This window comes from Phocoena sinus, chromosome 6, assembly GCF_008692025.1.
Source record: "Phocoena sinus isolate mPhoSin1 chromosome 6, mPhoSin1.pri, whole genome shotgun sequence".
Classification (NCBI taxonomy): domain Eukaryota; kingdom Metazoa; phylum Chordata; class Mammalia; order Artiodactyla; family Phocoenidae; genus Phocoena; species Phocoena sinus.
The window spans coordinates 34,604,638-34,623,755 of NC_045768.1; the positions used below are offsets into that span (position 1 = coordinate 34,604,638).

General features: G+C 49.4%; 1 protein-coding gene across 1 annotated transcript in view; it reads right to left on the bottom strand.

Annotated features, from left to right (window-relative positions):
* Positions 1-19,118, bottom strand: part of CCDC180 (coiled-coil domain containing 180) — a 75,213-nt gene that overhangs the window by 13,610 nt on the left and 42,485 nt on the right. The window contains 14 exon segments of the mRNA XM_032633865.1: positions 1,490-1,567; positions 2,548-2,626; positions 2,737-2,792; positions 3,046-3,218; positions 5,086-5,205; positions 7,206-7,304; positions 8,582-8,698; positions 8,890-9,034; positions 9,691-9,837; positions 10,584-10,764; positions 12,284-12,459; positions 15,555-15,781; positions 17,506-17,921; positions 18,050-18,089. Of these exon segments, the coding sequence (XP_032489756.1) occupies positions 1,490-1,567; positions 2,548-2,626; positions 2,737-2,792; positions 3,046-3,218; positions 5,086-5,205; positions 7,206-7,304; positions 8,582-8,698; positions 8,890-9,034; positions 9,691-9,837; positions 10,584-10,764; positions 12,284-12,459; positions 15,555-15,781; positions 17,506-17,921; positions 18,050-18,089 (2,054 nt within the window).

Sequence of the window (19,118 nt, forward strand, 5' to 3'; positions counted from 1 at the left end):
CTCATAGCCCTACCTCTCCTGTCTGTCTGTCCACCCTGCCAGACCTCTCCTTTCCCACTCCAGCCCTCAACTCCCTACAGTCGCTTGACCTAAATTCAGGCGTCCTGTCCCCATCAGGGCTCTCCAGGGACAGAGGAACTCCTGAAAGCAACTGCCTGAGGCTAAAGAGGAAAAAGGGCTAATTTGAAAGAGGCTGGATGTTTCACCCGCTCATATGCACTCTAGAATTCGGAAACTCTAGAATTCGGAAACTCTTGTTAAATATACTTATTTTATGGCAATATAATTATTTGTGTGAATTCCACAAAAAGCTGTCCTCCTTGTAACAGGACGTAATTGGAAACATTGATGTATAACCAAGGCTTTGACTGAAACGTCATATGGACAACGATGCATAGGATCAGATGTGACCAAACAGTTTCAAGAAACTAAGGTTGACTTCATGGAGACAGTGCTTCAGAGCCCTCTTGGGAAAACCCGCCTGGCACCTGGCTTATGAGGTTCCCAGCCTCACAGGTGAGTAAGGAAGACCTGAAGGTACTGTGGGGACCTCAAGAAGAGAGGCTTTCACCCAAATCTATAGGTACTGCAGGTGAAATCTGACTCGCCTTTTTGGCTTCAAGAGGCTTTTAAGAGTCTAATCTGAGATTCTTTTTGAAAAGTTCCAGCGACGCAAACGTACAAAGTTTAGGTGGTCAGTCACCACGCTTGCTGCACTTACGTAAATAATCAGGCAAAGCTAATGAGACCAGACTTGTTTTGTAAACAAGAATCAAAAAGAAGGGCGACATAAATTTTATGTTTCAGTGGGAAACTACAGCACTCTCTCGTGATTAGTAGATTCTATCCCTATTCATTGGCTTTGAGGTTTTGTGACCTCCCTGGAAACTGGCATGGATCTCGCTGTCATGTACGTTTTGTCAGTTCTTACCAAATCTCAGTTCTCCTAGTCTCCTTCAATATCTGGCTACAACTCTCCACTGAGAGCTGAAACCTGACTATCTAGGTCCCTGTTGGGACTCGAGGTTGTTCTGCAGCTGGCTTTTCCTCCAGGATCCAAAGAAGCCCTGCCAGCTGGAGTGGGGTGATGGGCAACAGGAATGCCAGGAGCTGCTCCCGAGTGGGCCCCTCTGGGTGCTTCAGGCCCAACGTCTAGAAAGCCCCTTGACGGGTTGCCCTACTACCAAGTCTCAGTAGACGGTTCAGCTGGCCCTTAAGGAACAAAAGGTGACTGAATAGAAATGAACTTATTGTTCAAAGGAAAGAAGAATGGCTTCTTGGTGAACGTCTAAACTTGGTGGAAATATCTCTCAATAAATTTAGGTGAGTTAGGCTGAGACAAACCAATCTCGACTCTTACCCATCCCCATGCCGACCTCTCCTGCTCTGCCCCCTACTTCCCATTTCCCTTAGCTGAGTTAGATTTAGCTGCCCCCTGACAAAGATGACAGGTTAAAATGGAGTTAAAGGACATGGCATTGACACTTACTCTGCCGGAGGAGGTGGCTTGTCTCCGAGCACCTGGTACTTTCTATCTAGTCTGTTGGGCTTGGCACACCGTGTGATGCTGTGGGGCAAAGGTGTGTCAGTGCTCTGGAGGCTGGAGATGAACGCAGGCAGGCCTGAGCCCGCGTGAGCCCCCGCTCCGGGCCTGCCTGTGCGGCCCCGCGCTTCGAGACGCTCCCTCCCCCTCGGCAGCTCTGGAGACAGCCTTATCGCGGGGCTGAAGCCCTGACCGCTAAAACCCACACAAGGCTGCCGACAGTGGTTAAGGCACAGAGGTGCTCGGGCCCAGAAATCTGTATCCTTTTCTGTGGTGAGGACCCAAAGAAAACTAGGTTGAGCCACATGTAGGGTTGCCAAATAAAAATACAAGTTAAACTTGAATTTCTTAATACAACACTGTAAATCAACTATACAGCAATAAATTTTAAAAAAGAACTCAAATTTCATATAAGCAATGAGAAATTTTTAGTGAACATCCCATGCGATATTTGGGACACACATATATAATATTAAAAATATGTGTTGTTCATCTGAAACTCAAATTTAACTGGGCATCCTGAATTTTTATCTGGCAGCCCTAGCAACATGTACTTCGTTCGTAACCACTGAGAGACTGAATATGCAAATGGACAACAGCTGGACCATATATAAGTAGAGAACTCTGGCCCATAAGCTGCAACAACCTGCCTAGGACACCAACCCCTTAGCTACAATAAAAAACTCAGGAAGCCGGCTTGTGGAAGTCAGACTTGCAGGAGGACAGATCGCTATTTCTAGCGGCAATCCAGGAAGCCAAACAATACCGTGGAAAACCACCCAACTCCCGGACAGGTTCCCAGGGTGGGAGGCCATGCGAGCCAAGCCACTGGGCGGGGGTGAGCACAGACCAGTCTAAAGCTGGTGTCAAAGCCGGCCCCTTGTGGGGTCCCTTGGAGTGTCAGGGCTGTGAGCACAGGAAGTGCACTCTGAGGACATGGTCTGGTAAAGGGTGGCGGGGTGGGGTCTGAGGCAGGGAGATCGCAGGCAGCCTAGCCTTTCTACCTCGCTGCCAAGGTGGTACTGGCAGTGGACAAGCCCTTCTTCACGGAGTTCTCTGCCCGGCTCCGGAGTCGCTTCAAGCCTTTGGGTGACAAGCACCCAGGACAAGAACAGAGAATCCAAGGTGAGGCGGGGCCGGGTGGCACCACCAGCTGCCCCACCACCGGTGCCCTGAGACCTGTTTGCCTCTACCTGTTTGGGACCGCTCTTTGTCACACTGCTGGGTTGGACATTTGGAGTCAGGAAATCTGAAACCAAAGGAAAGGATGTGAGCTTTTCCCCAGTGACCACGAGCGCGGCTCAGGCCAGGCACTGGGCACTATCCCAGTTAGCCCACGATGCCACGCGAGTCTGCCCAATCGTGAGCCCCACTTCAGAAGAGGAAGCTGAGGCTTTGAGAGGAGAAGCCCCCGCATAAGGTCACAGCTGTCAAGGGTGGGCTCACAAGGGGGCTGGCTCCCGAAGGCTCAGGGCCCCACTGTGCACACCCAGGCCACTCACTGCAGGATCCTCCTGACCACCTCCACAGCTGGGTCTTCAAGCAGGGACTTCCCCATGCGGCTTGGCTGGGTGAAGGACTCGGGGGTGACCACGTCTACCTTGGCCTCTTCTTCATGGGCTTCTGAAGACACCAGGATGTCACTCTCTACCACCAGGTTGGTCAAGATGTTGTCCTAAAGGCCAAAGATCAGGGCCCAATTGTGTGGGTGGCAGGCAGGCAGGCAGGCTGGGTTCCCGTCCCAGCACCACCTTGCCCAGGTGCTGTGGCTGGAGGCCAGCTGCCTGACCTCTTTGAGCCTCCCTTTTCCCTTCCGTGAAGTAGCAGTGATCATATCTACCTTAGAGGACTATTCATTCATTCATTCATTCATTTACACGTGCATGCTTCAAAAATGTTTCTTGAGTGCCTGCTTTCTGCAAGCCTCTACCTGGGTATGGGACACAGGATGAAGAGCCCACATGTGACCCTTACCCTCATGGAGCTTACAGTCTGGTCAGAGAGACAAGACATTTATCTGACCACAAATAAATGGTCAAAAATGGGGCCAGGGCTTCCCTGGTGGCGCAGTGGTTGAGAGTCCACCTGCCGATGCAGGGGACACGGGTTCATGCCCCGGTCTGGGAAGATCCCACATGCCGCGGAGCGGCTGGGCCCGTGAGCCATGGCCGTTGAGCCTGCGCGTCCGGAGCCTGTGCTCCGCAACGGGAGAGGCCACAACAGTGAGAGGCCCACATACCGCGCAAAAAAAAAAAAAAAAAAAAAAAAAAAAAATGGGGCCAGTGTTATGAAGGGGAAGTTCCAGCGTCTTCCCTGAGGCTGAGGGTCATGGACCTGTAAGGCCACCCGTAGATGTGCCCAGTTGGTGTTTCTGACCAACGGACGAGTGAATGAGTACATGGATGAGTGAGTGGCCACCTCCACCTCGAGTTGGACCTTAGAGAAAGGGTGGGAGTGGTGGCCCACCACGAGGGCTTAGGCGAACTGCTCCCCATTTTATCCTGCATCTTGGCTCAGTGCTAGACTGTAAGCACTGTAAGGGAAGGACTCCGGCTGGACCCCTAAGTGTCACCTTGTGGGGCGCAGTACTGATGGTGTGATGGAAGCTTAGCGCTAGGGGCACGGCGGGAAGAGCCTCCCCAAAGAAGGAAGTGCTGGCTCAGAGCGTGGCAGTGTGAGGCAGGGCCTGAGGGTGGCCAGAGCAGAACTTGAGGGGTGTCCGCTTATGCTCCCATCGGCTCTGTCACAGCCCTTCTGGCAGCTGGCTGAGCACCTCTGGTGTTTAAAGCTTGGTGAGAGAGGGTGGGGTGAGGGCGACAGGTTCTGCCCTCTTGGGGCACACCGTCTAGGGGAGACGGCTCCTAAAAGGGAGACCTCACTGCATGGTCTGTGGGCTCATGGGGAAGTGGGACATGCCACCAAAACCAGGGGGTGAGAGAAGGCCTGGGGAAGAGACCTCTTACGGGGGCCAGAGAAATGAAGTGCCCATGGAGGGCAGACCTTGGAGGAGGTTGCTGCGCAGGTCTAGGGAAAAGGTCTGGATTTTGTCCCAAGGGCAGGAGAGTGACACGGGAAGACTGGCCTTGTCCAACATAAGGTCTGGCTGCAGCTCTGGGAATGGATCATGGGGGGAAGTGAGAGGATAAGGGCAGCCACGTGGGCAAGAGACGGGGGGTTGGACAAGGCCATGGGGGTGGGGTGGAGAGAAGCCGGTGGCTGCTCATGGCAGCGGGTGGGAAGGAAGAGGCTGAGAGGTGAAGCTGCCCTGAGAGCTGGTGGGCCCTGATGGCGGGAGGAGGTGCTGCCAGGAGGCGAGGGGTCTCCTAAGAGACCAGTGCAGGGAAGTGACCCATCTGGGATTTGAACCCAGATCTGACTCCACAGCCTGTGGCCTTTCCAAGGCATCCCAGCAGGCCTGACTTCCAGCAGTGGCCTGGGAGATCTTCTTGCCTTGGGCTGTGCTGAGCCCTGCGGGTTTCCTGGGAGCCCGGACCCAACAGTTCAGCCGCTCTTCCCCATGGCCACCCCATCCCGTTCCTTACGGTAAGGACCACTTGAGTCACAGATACCATGTTCAGCTTGCAGTTGAGATACTGAATCCTCTGGCTCAGTTTTTCTTTCCAAGTTCGAACAAGGCCAAGGAGGTCTTCTGTGGTCACTATCTAGTGCGAACATGGAGGAAAAAAGCCACAGGAAGCAGGCTGCGGGCAGGCAGGCTGACTCCATGTGAACTGCAGGAACCGGCTGGCTGGCAAGGACACCTCTTGGCTCCATGGAGGCCCCTCACTTGCAGGGAGGGCCCTGTGGGAGTGGGGAGCCCTGGGCTGGCTCTCTCAGGTGGCCCCACTGCAGCAGTGGATCCTTCCCTGATGGGGCATCGGGAGTTCTATTCCTGGTTCTATGGGTTTGTTCTGGGCAAATGATTTAAGCTTGTTCTACTTAGTCTCCCCATCAGTGTGATGGGGACACAGTATGTTCCTTAGGATCTCTTCTAGTTCTAATGCTCTACGTGTAGAAGGAAATATTTGGCCCAAGATGGCGAGGGCGTGTAGGCGTGAAATGGCCACAGCCTTTCTGGAGGGTGATCTGGCTATCAGACCGGATACGTCAAATACATGACCCCTTAGAGCAACAATCCCACAGACCATACCTTGCAGGGGGCAGGGAAGCACCCGTGAGGATGTTCACCTTCCCCAAGCAGCCCGCACAGCGCTCAGTGGTCCCCACACATTGCTCCCTGAATGGCTCACTGACCTAATGGATGACCCAGGCCAGGTGGCGCCTTGGCCTCTTCCCACTCCCTTCATTTCCAATGCACCCTGAATCCCACCCATTCCCCCGCTGCTCAACCCCGGGATTGGAACATGTCCCTGCTGGAGTCTCGAGTGGTGACACTATTCGGTCTTGGCGCTCTGCTTCATTCCTACCTGCCTCCCTGCCTTTCTGCACCCAGCAGCCAGAAGGTCTTCTTTAACGTGGCACTGAGCACACGGCCCTGGGCACACCCTTCCCTGGTCCCCACTGCCTTCACCGAGCACCTGATGCATTGCTTCCGCCGCCTGATGACCACCCGGCAGGAGAGTCCAACCAGTGTCCTCCGCCAACACAGGACCACCCGCCCACTCAAGCAAATGCTCCCCGCCCCATGCCAGGGTCTGTGCAAGCCCCCTGGTACCCTGCCCACTGCCCTGACACATCAGATAGGAAGTGAGGAAATGTGGGAGAGCAAATGCTTCTGCTCTGAAGAGAGAGAGTTGTCCCTAAAGGGCCTGCTGAAGCGGTCACAGCAGATTAAGCTGGTTTTCCCCTGCTCCCCCCATGTATGTGTAGAAACATCTGCACGAAAGCACAAGAGGTTACACGGGACCTCCACTCTGTGCTTTGCGGATGTTCGGACTTTTTTCACCAAGCACATGTAACTATGCAAGAAAAAGCAGTAAAGATAGAAAAATAAATGTCCTCTCAGTGCTAGTAACAATAAAACCTCAACTTAGTCACTGAAATGGAAGACAGAACCCCTGGCCAGGACATCTGGTTCTCGAGTGCCTGGCTGAACTGTGGAGAAAAGATTACTTGGAGTGGCCAGGGTGCAGGTGGCACAAGCGACAGAGACATGCACTAGAGGCAGAAAAACAAGCAAGTCAACAATGTAAACATGCAGAGACCCGCTACGCTGGTCAGGGCCTGGCAGGCACCTGGAACCTCGCTTCTCCCAGACTTTGCTCCAATTTGGACTTTTCACAGCTTATACACGGAAAATGGAAGTAACCAATTTATGTGCAATGGTCAAAACAAAAGGAAAATCGAACAAAAGGTGGTGGTTGTTCAGAGGGCAGAGTCCTGCCTCTGTTATTCATCCAGGGCTGCGTTCCAATTACAGGGAGGGAGGCCTGGTGACATCAGAGGGGGAGGGAGGCCAGACTCAAGCCCCTGTGCTCACTGGCCTCAAGATGCCTGCCTGGGAGGCGCTAGGGGCCGGGGGCAATGGCTGGTTTCTCTTCTCGTCCTTAATTCCATTGAATAAAACGGGTTAAGTAGGAAGGCTCAGAGGCCCCGCTGGTGGTGGAGAAATCTTGACCACAGATATAAGTTTATTTCCAGTTTACGATTCTGGCCTGATGCATCTTTACTATTCATAACTTAGTATCCACTGAGCACTTACTTTTTCATCTCCCCTTGAGCTTCGGCACATTTGCACCTTGCTTTGAAGCTGTTCCAGAGAAGAATTTAATCCATCTGTTTGCAAATTGGATTTTGCAACCTAGAAAAACCAGAGGTTCTGAGATTTGTTTCTAGAATACTTATTTTGATCAAGAAAATGTTCCGCAAATCATTATCTGAGAGGTGGATTAAGTACTGAAAAAATGAAATCAGGGGGAACAATGCACAGTCATATCAGAAACTCGATCAATGCAAATTTAAAGGACTTTTTTTTACTGTCAAATAGTAAGTTTTAAAAATAAAACTGGTGACCTGCAGTACTGGTTGAGGGCGTTAGGAGGACACACTCATGCCCTATTGGTGAGGGGATGTCTGTACAAGCCACCTGGAAAGTACAAAGAGCCTTAAAACATTCATGCTCTAACCCAGTAATTCCAGCTCTGGGAGGCACCCTATGGACACCATCAGTTTCCAGTGCAAGCATGTCTAACACACCATTTGTGTATATTATAAGTGAAACCCACCAGATGTTCCTCCAAAAAGGAATGGTTAAGTAAAAATGGCAACACATTAGGGAGAGGGAAACCATCAAAGTGATGTTTTTGAAGAAACTTTTCAAGATTATACAGCTTAAAAAATTGTAATAAATAGCACCCTTCCCTTGTCCCCACTGCCCTGACCCTCACTCCAGCACCAGGAGCCCAGCTCACACGGCCCTGCTGACCCGGCCCCTGCTCCAGCCTCATTGCTCCCCACTTTTTCCTGCTCGAGCTCTCTCTCCCCTTGGCTCCAGCTCCCCAGGATTTTTTTCATGATCTCTCCAGGACACTGCTCCCCACCCTCCTGCCTGGCTGGCTCTTCCTTCGCCATCAAGCCTTGGGAAACACCACTTTCCTAGTCCAGGTGAAATCCTCTCCTCTACGTCCCCACGCACCTCACACAGCCCTCATGGCCTCTGTAGCCCAGATGGCCTGGCATGTCTAAGGCCTGAATTTCTGGTGTCAGTCAGACCTGGGTTCACATTTTGGCTCCACCATTTAAGAACTCTGTGTTCTTGCCCTAAGTCACTTAATGACTCTCTGCCTCAGTTTCTTTATCTCTAAAACGGGGATAAGAACGGTACTTGCCTCACACAGCTCTTGTGAGGACTCACACAGTTAATCAAAATAAGCCCACTGGCAGGCTGCATGGTGCATAATAACTCAGTGGATGTTAGAAACTATTACGATTTAATCTCTGACTTCCGGGCTGGAGTGCAAGTCCCATGGGGGCAGAGACCACACCAGTATCCCCAGCACCTGGGACAGTGCCTGGCATGCAGGTGTGTGTGATAAGCATCAAGTCCCATGGGGCAGATGAAGAATGAATCTGTCCTACCTCGCACTTGATTTTCACTTGCAGATTTGTCAGCAACCGCTGGATTTTCTCTATGAAAATAAGGTCCACAGACAGGTTATGGAATTTACTTTCAAACTTGTTGATGACATCATTAGCCTTAAAGAAAGAGAAAAAGTAAAGGAGTGGGGCTTAATTTGGAACTTTTGGACTTTAGAAGCAGAGGGGGACAGGCTCAGCTAATGGTTGGAAAGGGGCCTTGACCAGCCTATCAGGCAGTGAGCAAGGCAACCACCTTGTAAGCGGGTATGACGGGAGCCTGGCTAGAGGTCGTGGTGGGGCCTGCTCACCTGGTCCAGGTACTCGCTCTCCATCTTCTCCATCTTGATCATGATTAAATTTTCAACAAACTCTATCCGGGCAGCTTCCTTCTCCAGTCGATGACACAGTGAGTCAATTTCTTCAGAAGAAAAGTTGCCTCCCTCTGAGAACAATCTGAAAATAATTTGGGAGAAATAAATCCACTGATCAGACCTGAACCTTTCCACCCAGTCCAAATACTGTGGTTGACAAAGCTTTAGATTAAAAGTACAAGACCATGGAAAAACAAATGCAGGTAGCTCAAGGACAGAAGCAGGGAAACAACCCAAATGTCCATCAAGAGATGAATGGATAAACAAAATGTGGTACATCCACACAATGGAATATTACGGAGCCTTAAGAAGGAATGAAATTTTGACAGATGCTGTGACATGGATGAGCATTGAAGACATCATGCTAAGTGAAAAAAACAGACACACAAAAGAACAAATCTCGTGTGATTTCACTTCTACGAGGTCCCTAGAGTAGTCAAATTCATAGAGACCGAAAATAGAATGGTGGTTCCCAGGGGCTGGGGGAGGGCGAAATGGACAGTTAGCGTTTAGATTCAATTTGTGAGGGTGAAAATGTGCTGCAGGTGGACGGTGGCGATGGCAGCACAACAGTGTGGATGTACTTAATGCCAGTGGACTGGACGCCTAGAACGGTTAAAATGGATCATTTTATGTTACGGATATTTTGTCCCTATTAAAAAACGGAGAGGCCAACAAGACCACCTCTCAACAGAGGAAGCCCAGGGGCCCACAGAGGCCCCAGATGCTGGCTCTCACCTGCAGTGCCTGACAAACTCAACGTTGGTGTAGCGAAGCTTGCCCAGGCTCTCCTCCAGGTACTGGCGGAAGCTGCGCAGGGACACCTGGACGACGTCGATGTAGCTGAGCAGTTCCCGGTGCAGAGTGCTGCTGAGAGTGACCAGCCTGGGGGACACGGGAGGGCAGGGTGGTGACCTGGGCTCGGGCGGTCAGCCTGGAAGGTGGCTTGAGCTCCACATGCCATGCCCAGCTGTGGGGTCACCAGAACCACTGCCTGTCTTCTCTGGGTAGAAAAAGAGGCCTTAGAAGGAAATTCACGATGCCAGTGCATGTGGGGCTCTCAGTGAGCTGGACCAGAGGGCAGCCCCTGCCACCAGATTGCTAAGAGAATCCCCAGGTCCTACTGGCTCCGTCCCCTCCTCCCTCCACCCGCTCTAACTCACAGGCACCTCACCTCAAACCCCTGAGGGGCCTCCTGGGACCCCTCACTCTGCCCTGAGAGCAGGGCATCCCCACCTCGAGCCGGGCCAGTGCTCCTCTCCGACGGGGGAACCCTGCCCCCTCCCCACCTTTCTCCATCCCAGGCCCGAGGGCCTCCTGCAGGAAGCTCTTCCTGACTTCCCGATAGGAGCGGTCCTTCCCACCATGGACGTTTCAGGGCACATCATCCGCACCCCTGCACTCTGACCACGGGCACCCTTTTCTCTCTTTGGCTGCTCCCCCCACCCCAGCGCCCAGCCCTCGGCCAGACGCTTCACACAGCTGCACCCTTGCGAAGAGGTGAAAACCCTTCTGGAAACCCTGACCCTTCTATTACCCACAGGGGGTGGGGTAACCACTCCTCTGAGAACATCCACCTGGTGGGGATTCTAGGGCCACGAGGCTGCAGCTGAGACCCCCAGTGCCCTTACTTCTGGCTCTTGGTGGCGTTCAAGAAGATGTGCTCCATGTCGTAAATCTTGCGCTGGAAGTCTTTGCTCCTCATGTTCTGCTCCTCTTGGAACTGGCAGAACATCCTCCTCTCCTTCCTCAGCGTCTCCATCACCCCCGCACAGTGGCTGTCCAGCCGCTCTTGGTGAAGCAAGAGTTCGGCTGGAAAAGGACAAGGGGAGATGAGGCCCTCCAGGATCTCAAGCCAACTCAGGACAGCGCTTTCCTGGACAGTGATGTGCCTCTCCCAGGCCAGCTACAGAGCAGGGACCTTTCAGGCCAAGGTCCCTTATCCTGTCCCTACTGCCCTCCCCAGGGCCTGGCCTGGGAATGGACACAGATCTCAGGGAGGCCAATATGAGACAGCCCTGGGTCTTTAACTGGAGAGGAGGATCTGGCCGGCTGTGATCGGCGAGGTGCCTGCGGTGGAGATACCCTGCCTGCAGCAGAAGGGAACAAAGCTTGGGAGACGGACAGCACCTCCCACCCCAGGAGCAGGTGGGATGGGTGTTGGGGAGGGCAGGGATCTCGATGCGAAGGCCTGGGAGAAAAGAGCCAGCACAAAGCTGGGCAGTTGGCATGTGTCCCTTTATATCAGTGGCTTCTCATTTCCAATGAGCCTCAGTTACAATGGACTTCAAGAGCTCCATCATAGGCCTTTAGAGTTAGCAGAGAGTCCCAGCTCACCTCATCTCACCTCCTACTGCCTGGAGTGGAGGAAGTGCTATGGTCTCAGCTCTGCCAAAAACAAATGGTGGGATTCTGGGGTTTTGCTTCTCCAGCCTCGTTTTTCACATTATGCACTGGGCCAGGAGCCAGGGAAGGGGAAGGAAACCAGCCTTCAGGGAGCATCTTTGTTTATACTTATAATTAATGCACACATTTCCCATATGAGGACAACGAGGTTCCAAAAGTGAAGCTGGTCTCCCAAGGCCACAAGCATTGGGCCTCTGGAGTCCACACTCTTTCGCTGCTCCAGGCAGTAGGAGGTTGGGTGGGCTCACGTGGAGGCTCTCTGGAAGCTTTCAGGGTCAATAATGGAGCTTAAAGTGTGACTCGAGTAAAAACCTGACAGGAGCCGTTGAAGGATCCAAATAAAAGTGCCCTCCCTCCGATGAATGGAGCCCTCTGCCTTAGAGAGAAATGGCACGTCTTTCTAAGTGTTAAAAATTATAAGCTGAGAATAACGGCTACCACTTTTGGAGGTTCTGGCTTATGCCAGATGCTCAGGATTCCTCACTGTACCATTTCAAGGAGAATTAATTACCACCAACAGCATGCCTTCTGCAGGTTAGGAAGGGATCAGAGAGGTCAGGTAACCTGCCCAGAATACCACAGCTAGACAGGTTGAACCTGTTAGCTCTAATTCCTGAGGCTTGCCTCTAGGGTATCTGCCATGCAGGTGTGTGTCTGACAGGTGTGTGAGCATATCTGGGATCCACAAAGCTAAAATAGGACAATACTCTTCATTTCAGCATCTAACACCTTCTTTAAAAAAAACCTTAAATGAGGATTCTGAGTACAACCTTCTCTGCCAACCTGGGAGGTACGAACCCTCACGCACATCTTCCAACGTGTGATGACAACATGCTAAGCATTGCGTGGTACAAGCATGTCTTCTGACTTGAACCTCATCCTCCTCCTCCTCTGCAATGGCACAGACACCGGGGGTCTGCAGTACCTGCCCTGACGTTGTGGATGTCCTTTTCAATGAGCTGGGCTCTTGGCTGGTGTAGGTGCAGACGCAGCTCCAGTTCTGAATCCAGCTCATCAATCTTGGTGGCCACGATGACCCGGGCGTTGAGGGCACATTGGTCAAACCACTTCTCTAAGTGCTCAAAAAAGCCAGCTCGAAGCCTAAGGGAGAGACCAGCGAGGGTCAGCAATTGTGACCAGGGAGATATCTTTCCACACTGATGCTTCAAGTGCTTCCCCCTTCTACTCCTTCTTCCTTATTTTATTTCCCACTACACTGTATCTCTTTGTTTGGGTGGACCATCATTCATTTAGCCAGACCCCCTGTTGAAGGACATTGGGTGGTTTCCAACCATTTGTTCTTACAAAGAAGACTGCAATGAATAACCTCGTACATATGTCAAGTGTAGAACAATTTCCATAGGATTAAATTCCCTGAAAGGGAACTACTGAATCAAAGCCTGAAATACATTTGTGGATCTGGTAGATACAGCCAAACTGCTTCTGTTGCAAGGCAACTTGAACTCCCATCAACAATGAATAAAAGTTCCTATTTATCCATAGCTTCAGAATGTATTGTCAAACTCTTGAATTTGACAATTTTCTCATATTATGACTGAGACTGAGCATATTTTCATGTGTTTAAGACTATTAAATTTCTTTTTCTGTGTACTATCCATTAATATCTTTTGTCCATCATTCTAGTGTGTAGTTGCCTTTTTTCTTATTAATTTCTAGAATCTCTTTATGTATTGGGAACATGAGGTCCTTTGACTGAGATGTGAGTTGCAAATATTCTTCCCAGTTTATTATCTCATCCTGTTAAAATGTAGAGTGATCTTCTTGGCTATATATTGTTAAGATGTTGGTTCTCTCCAAATGTATCTACACATCCAATACAATAACAATTAAAAGCTCGGCAAATGTCTTCTTTCGGAAACTGATGAGCTGATTTCAAACTTATATAGAAATACAAAGGGCCAAGGAGAGTCAAAACAATCTTGGAGGATGTCAAGGTTGGAGGACTTACACCACCAGATAATAAGACTTAATATAAAGCTACAGTAATCAATCAGGGGGAGGTGGTGATGCGAGGCCTGGCAGAGCCGTGGAGAGAGGAGAGTCTTCTCAAATGGCCTGGGGTCAACTGGTTATCCATATGGGAAAGAAATGAATCTGACTTCTACCTCATACATAAACAAAAATCAATTCCAGTTGAATTGTACATCTAACTATGAAAGTTTAAAACTATAACATTTATGGTAGATAACACAGGAGAATATTTTCATGACCTTGAGGCAAGCAAAGATATCTTAGATAAGACAGAAATTACCCTAACCCTAGTGAAAAAAACTGATGACTAGGACCTTATTAAAAGGATTTCTGTTCATCAAAAGATACCTTGAAGAGAGCAAAAAAGGCAAGCACAGTGAGCGGGATGAACATTTGCCATGTATTTAACTAATAAAAAACTCATATCTGAGATCAATAACTCACATAAATTAATAAGAAGTAAGATAGGCAATCCACCAGAAAAAAAATGGGCAAAAAATTTGGCTAGGCATTTCACAGAAAGATTACTAAATGGCCAATAAGTATATGACAAGGTATACAGCATTGTTACTCATCAGGAAAATGCTAATTAAAACCACAATGGAACACCACTACACATACACCAGAATGGTTAAAATAAAAACTACTGACAAACCAAGTGAGGATGTGGAGCAACTGGAACTCTCATACACTGCTGTAAACTGTTAAAACAAACCCACTTTTGAAACCTCTTTGGCAGTATCTTTTGGTTGTATCTCCTCTGAGACAGATGGACACACATATAAGTCAATTTCCCAACAATTCCACTCTTAGTTATATAGCTAACAGAAATGTATACACATGTTCACCAAAAGAAGCCGGATATAAAAGAGTACATTCCATGGGATTCCATTTAAGTAAGTTCAAAAACAAGTAAAACTAATTCAGAAGTTAGAATATTTGTTATCCTTGGGTAAGGGAGGGCAGTGACGTGAGATGGGTACATGAAGGAGGTTGGTAGTGCTGTCTTTCCTGTGGGTACTGATTACTGGGTGTGTTCCCTTTGGGTAATTAATTGAGCTATATGCTCATAATTTCCATACTTTTCGGTATGTATCCTATGCTTCAACATTCAAATCCAATCCGTTGAACACAGAACTATTTTTTTGGTTGGTCCCAAGGCCAGATGGCATAGTGTTTGGTTCAAGACTCTGGAATTACAGGGTCTAGGTTCATATCCTGGGATTTAACTACTTCCTATCTCAGAGATCTTGTCCAAGTTATAAATTCTGAGCTTCAGTTTCTAGAATCACCTGTAAAATGAGCTAATTACAGTACCCCTCTCTTAGTTATTCAGAGTATTAAACTTTCTCAATAAATATTAGCTCCGATGGTGGTCCTTGCTTTTCTTCATTCCCTGGTCTATGGAGAGGGCAGACAATGGCCTGTGACAGAGGGAGGAGGAGGATGAGGTTCAAGTCAGAAGACATTTTCAAGGTGAGATGATGCTGAGGTGAAGGAGAATACAGTCCAAAGGCCTGACTTTACTCCTTTTACTCCCTGCCTCTGGTCTCCTGTCCATGTGTAAACATGGGAGGTAGACTAACCAGGTGATCTCTAGCTGGTTAGTCCTAGCTATGACACTGTAGTATCAGGAGGGCAATGCAAATGCTATCTAAGAGCCAAATGCAAATTTTCACATTTGTTCCAAATTCAAACATAAAGGACCAGAAAGAAAATTGGGAGTTAGGGGCAGTAGATATTCAGTGGTAAAATTATTCTATATTCTTCATTGTACTTTTTTCAATTTTCTACATTAAGTGCGTAACATAACCAGAGCAAAATACCATACTGATATACTCATAACTATGGTCTATATCTATATAATTTTCCTAAAAAAGAAAAGAAAAGGAACTCTAATATTAACAGACATGCCAGGATCTAGAACCCAGAAACACCTTCTAGGGAAAACCCTGTTTCTTCTGTATTGATACAAGGCCCAGGCCAACAAGTCATCCTGGGACAGGCAGAGGGCTCTCTCTCACAGAGGATACCTGTGACTGCGAAAAATCCCTGGACATCTGCTACTTTGTGTTGTGTTTCTCATGTCTACCCTCAGTTACCTACGTGTTTCCTTTTCCAAAACGAGTCCAATCTTCCATTATACTATTTTACCTTGTTAATAAAACTCAAGGAGAATGAGAATAAAAGGGTTTTTTACTCACTGTTTCTTAATTTCTAAAACTAGTCTGGATGGAATGATCACTTGTTCTAGGACCTTGGCACTGGAAGTGTCATTGAAGAGAATGGCAAAAAGGTTGGAATGGGGCCTCTTGCTACTCTCTTCTTGTTCCAGGGGCAGGAAGACAAAGTAAGTGTTCCCACTGGACGTTGTGAAGGACTCCATTTCCTCATGGGAGACCGCTCCCAGACTCTCTTCCTGGGCTCTGACCTAAGCAGAAAACAAGACTTTAGACTTGCCATCATCAAACAGACTTGGTGATCCCTACCACAGGTTCCGTGACATCAGAGGTTGTAAACCTGTGGGACAAATCTTGCCTATGATTGCTTTTTGCCCATACAGTGCCTTTTAAAATTGGGAAATTCCACCTAAAAATCTGGATTTCTGATTTCTTTTTAAAATCAGAAAATCTGGCAATTCTGAGCCTACATTCCCACAGGGCATTGTTGGCTGGAACTGAATAATGGCTGCATGGTTGCCATCGACTGAACGTTGATGTCCCTCCAAAATTCATATCCCCAGTGTGTTGGTAATTGCAGGTGGGCATTGGGAGGTTATTAGGTCATGTAGGCAGAGCCGCCCCTCGTGAATGGGGTTAGTGCCCTTATAAAAGAGATCTCAGAGAGCTCTTGCCCCTTCCACCATGTAAGGACACAGAAAGAAGGCAGCCGCTTGTGAACCAAGGAGTAGGCCCTCACCAGACACTGAAGCTGCCAGCGCCTGGATCTTGAATTCCCAGCCTCCAGAACCGTGAGAAATAAATGTCTGTTGTTTATAAGCCACCCAGTCTGTGGTGTTCTGTTAGCGCAGCCTGAGAGGACTAAGACAGTAGTCTCTCTCATGTGTCACTGTTTTACACTTGGTGTCCAGCGCTCTTTTCTATTGCATGCCTGTGGGCATTTGAGTTTGGGGTCCCTGTTCAAAAAGAGGCCTCATACGCCAATTCTTCCACAGCAATATAGGAAAAGAGTCTTTTGCAATTTCATGATTATGGAATTCAAATTACTGTTCTGTGAGTTTGAATGTGTTTTGAGGACAAGATTTATTTATTTATTTATTTATTTATTATTTTTGTGTGTGTGTGGTATGTGGGCCTCTCACTGTTGTGGCCTCTCCCGTTGCGGAGCACAGGCTCCGGACGCGCAGGCTCAGCGGCCATGGCTCACGGGCCCAGCCGCTCCGCGGCACGTGGGATCTTCCCGGACCGGGGCACGAACCCGTGTCCCCTGCATCAGCAGGTGGACTCTCAACCACTGTGCCACCAGGGAAGCCCGACAAGATTTATTAATATGAGAGTTACTTCCCTGCACTCTAAGGGGAGCTATCTGCCAACTTGGATATGGATCTTTTTTCTTACATAAGCAGAGAATGGGAAGAGAGAAGGAATGGAGGAGCTAAGTTGGTCTACACAATAAAGAGGAGCTGGGAAAGAGGGAGGACCAAGGAGGGATGAGGAAAGTCGAGGGGTGACTTCAGAGTACGTTGCAAGATGAGATGTGAGGAGAGGAAGGTGAATTTTAAAAAGCATTGCTGGGGGCTTCCCTGATGGCGCAGTGGTTGAGAGTCCGCCTGCTGATGCAGGGGACACGGGTTCGTGCCCCGGTCCGGGAAGATCCCACGTGCCGCGGAGCGGCTGGGCCCGTGAGCCATGGCCGCTGAGCCTGCGCGTCCGGAGCCTGTGCTCCGCAACGGGAGAGGCCACAACAGTGAGAGGCCCACGTACCGCAAAAAAAAAAAAAAAAAAAAAAAAAGCATTGCTGTGAGATAAGAATTGGATCCCTGCTGACAAAAATAAAAGGTGTGCATACATTTGTTATTCTCTATATGTACCCCAGTGGAGACTGCGCCACTGGGGACCCCAGCTTGTCTTAGGGACACACGGAGTGAACACAGCACACCTTCCATACCCAAGAGTGAATCCGCTGCTGGCCTACCTCATCCACAGATGAACTCTCACGCTCTTCCTCTTCTTCCTCCTCTTCCTCCCTCTCCTCCACCTTTTCCTTTTTCTCCTCCTCTTCTTCTTCATGAACCATCATGTTTGCCTGGTTCGGGGGTGATTTTAGGGAGCTGTCTCTTTCAATCTGCATTTCTTCTAATCCCGGAATAGAGTCCCCTCTGGACTCATCCATCTCTTTACTCAGTACAGACTTTTCCTGTGGGCTTACTACCACTTCTTGAGTGGTGGGGGACTCGATTTCTTGATCTTTTACTTCTTGTATCTCTTCCACTGGCCTGAGGGAACTCGTTCCCCTACTTAAGCTTTCCTCACCTTTGCTCGTGTCTGCTTTAGGCCTTTGTTTTCCCCTCAGTTTTCTCCTTCTCTCCTGGAATTGCTTTTCATGTGGTTCTGTTGATGACCAAGCCCAAAGCCCAGGAAGAGACAGGTTACCAATGCAGCCTGATTGGGCCTCCCCAGACCCCAGATATACAAGCGTGGAATCGGGGAGACTCAGACTTGAATTGTAAAAGTGTTACCTGGTGCCCTCAGTCGGAAAATGACTTCACCCTCCAGGTTCTACAAAGCAAAAACACGGACAGTGAATGAGCAGAGTGCCACTTCTGAGGGCGTATCTTTTCTTTTAAGGAAAAGGCCCCGCCCCTCCCCTTCTACATCTGATGCAGGCCTTGACCACTTATTTCACAGGGGTAATCAGGGTGTTCCCAATCAGTTTTCCTTAATCCCAAGCAGGCTAGCAAAGCTTTCATCACACAATGGCAATCACAGAATAAAATCTCATTCTGACACATTTTTAGTAGTGATCTGGAGCAAAAAGCAAGAAAGTATAAATGGAGGGATGCAAACAAAGGGGCAGGAATCTGCTACACCCAGTGCTGGATGCAAACATACAGAATGAACATGATTTACAAGATCTGGGAGCCCCCTCATCAACACTACAAATTCCCTCTGTCACAGGCTGTGGGTGAAGTTGTGGATATAGTGTGCCATGGATAAGAGTGGATCTGAATTCCAGCTCCTCACAAGCTGGATGACCTTGGGCAAGTCCCTTAAACCCTACGGGCTCAGTGTCCTCCCTGTGACACGGAGACCACAGTAGCACCTACACTTTAACCCAGGCAACCAGACTGATCTCAAAGCTTGAGTTCCACCTCAAGCCAGGTGCCCCACGAAGCATTCACGAGCAATTGGGACAGGGATCCCTGCTGAGGGGAGGGATTCTCTGAGGAGTCAGGAACCCCACACCTACAGGAAACCCTCACCAAGTTCAGTGTCAGCCACAAGTATCTTCAGCCCTGGCCGTGCAGGACTCTGGGTGCCTGTGTGGGAAAGAGCCAACTCTGGGAGAGTCAGACCAGGACACTCCGGGCATTCGTGCGTTTACCAGGGAGCACTCAGTGTGTCTGAATTATGTGCAGGACACTGCTGAGGGCAGTGGAAGCTGGACGAAAGTTAGGAGGGCACACCTGCCCCTCAGAAAACCCCTTCCAGTAGGATGCCCTGAACTCCTGCATTTGACAGCGACCAACGTACAAGCACGTTCAGGGAAAGGAGAGGTGACGGGGTGAGGAAAGGGAGATGAGGGTC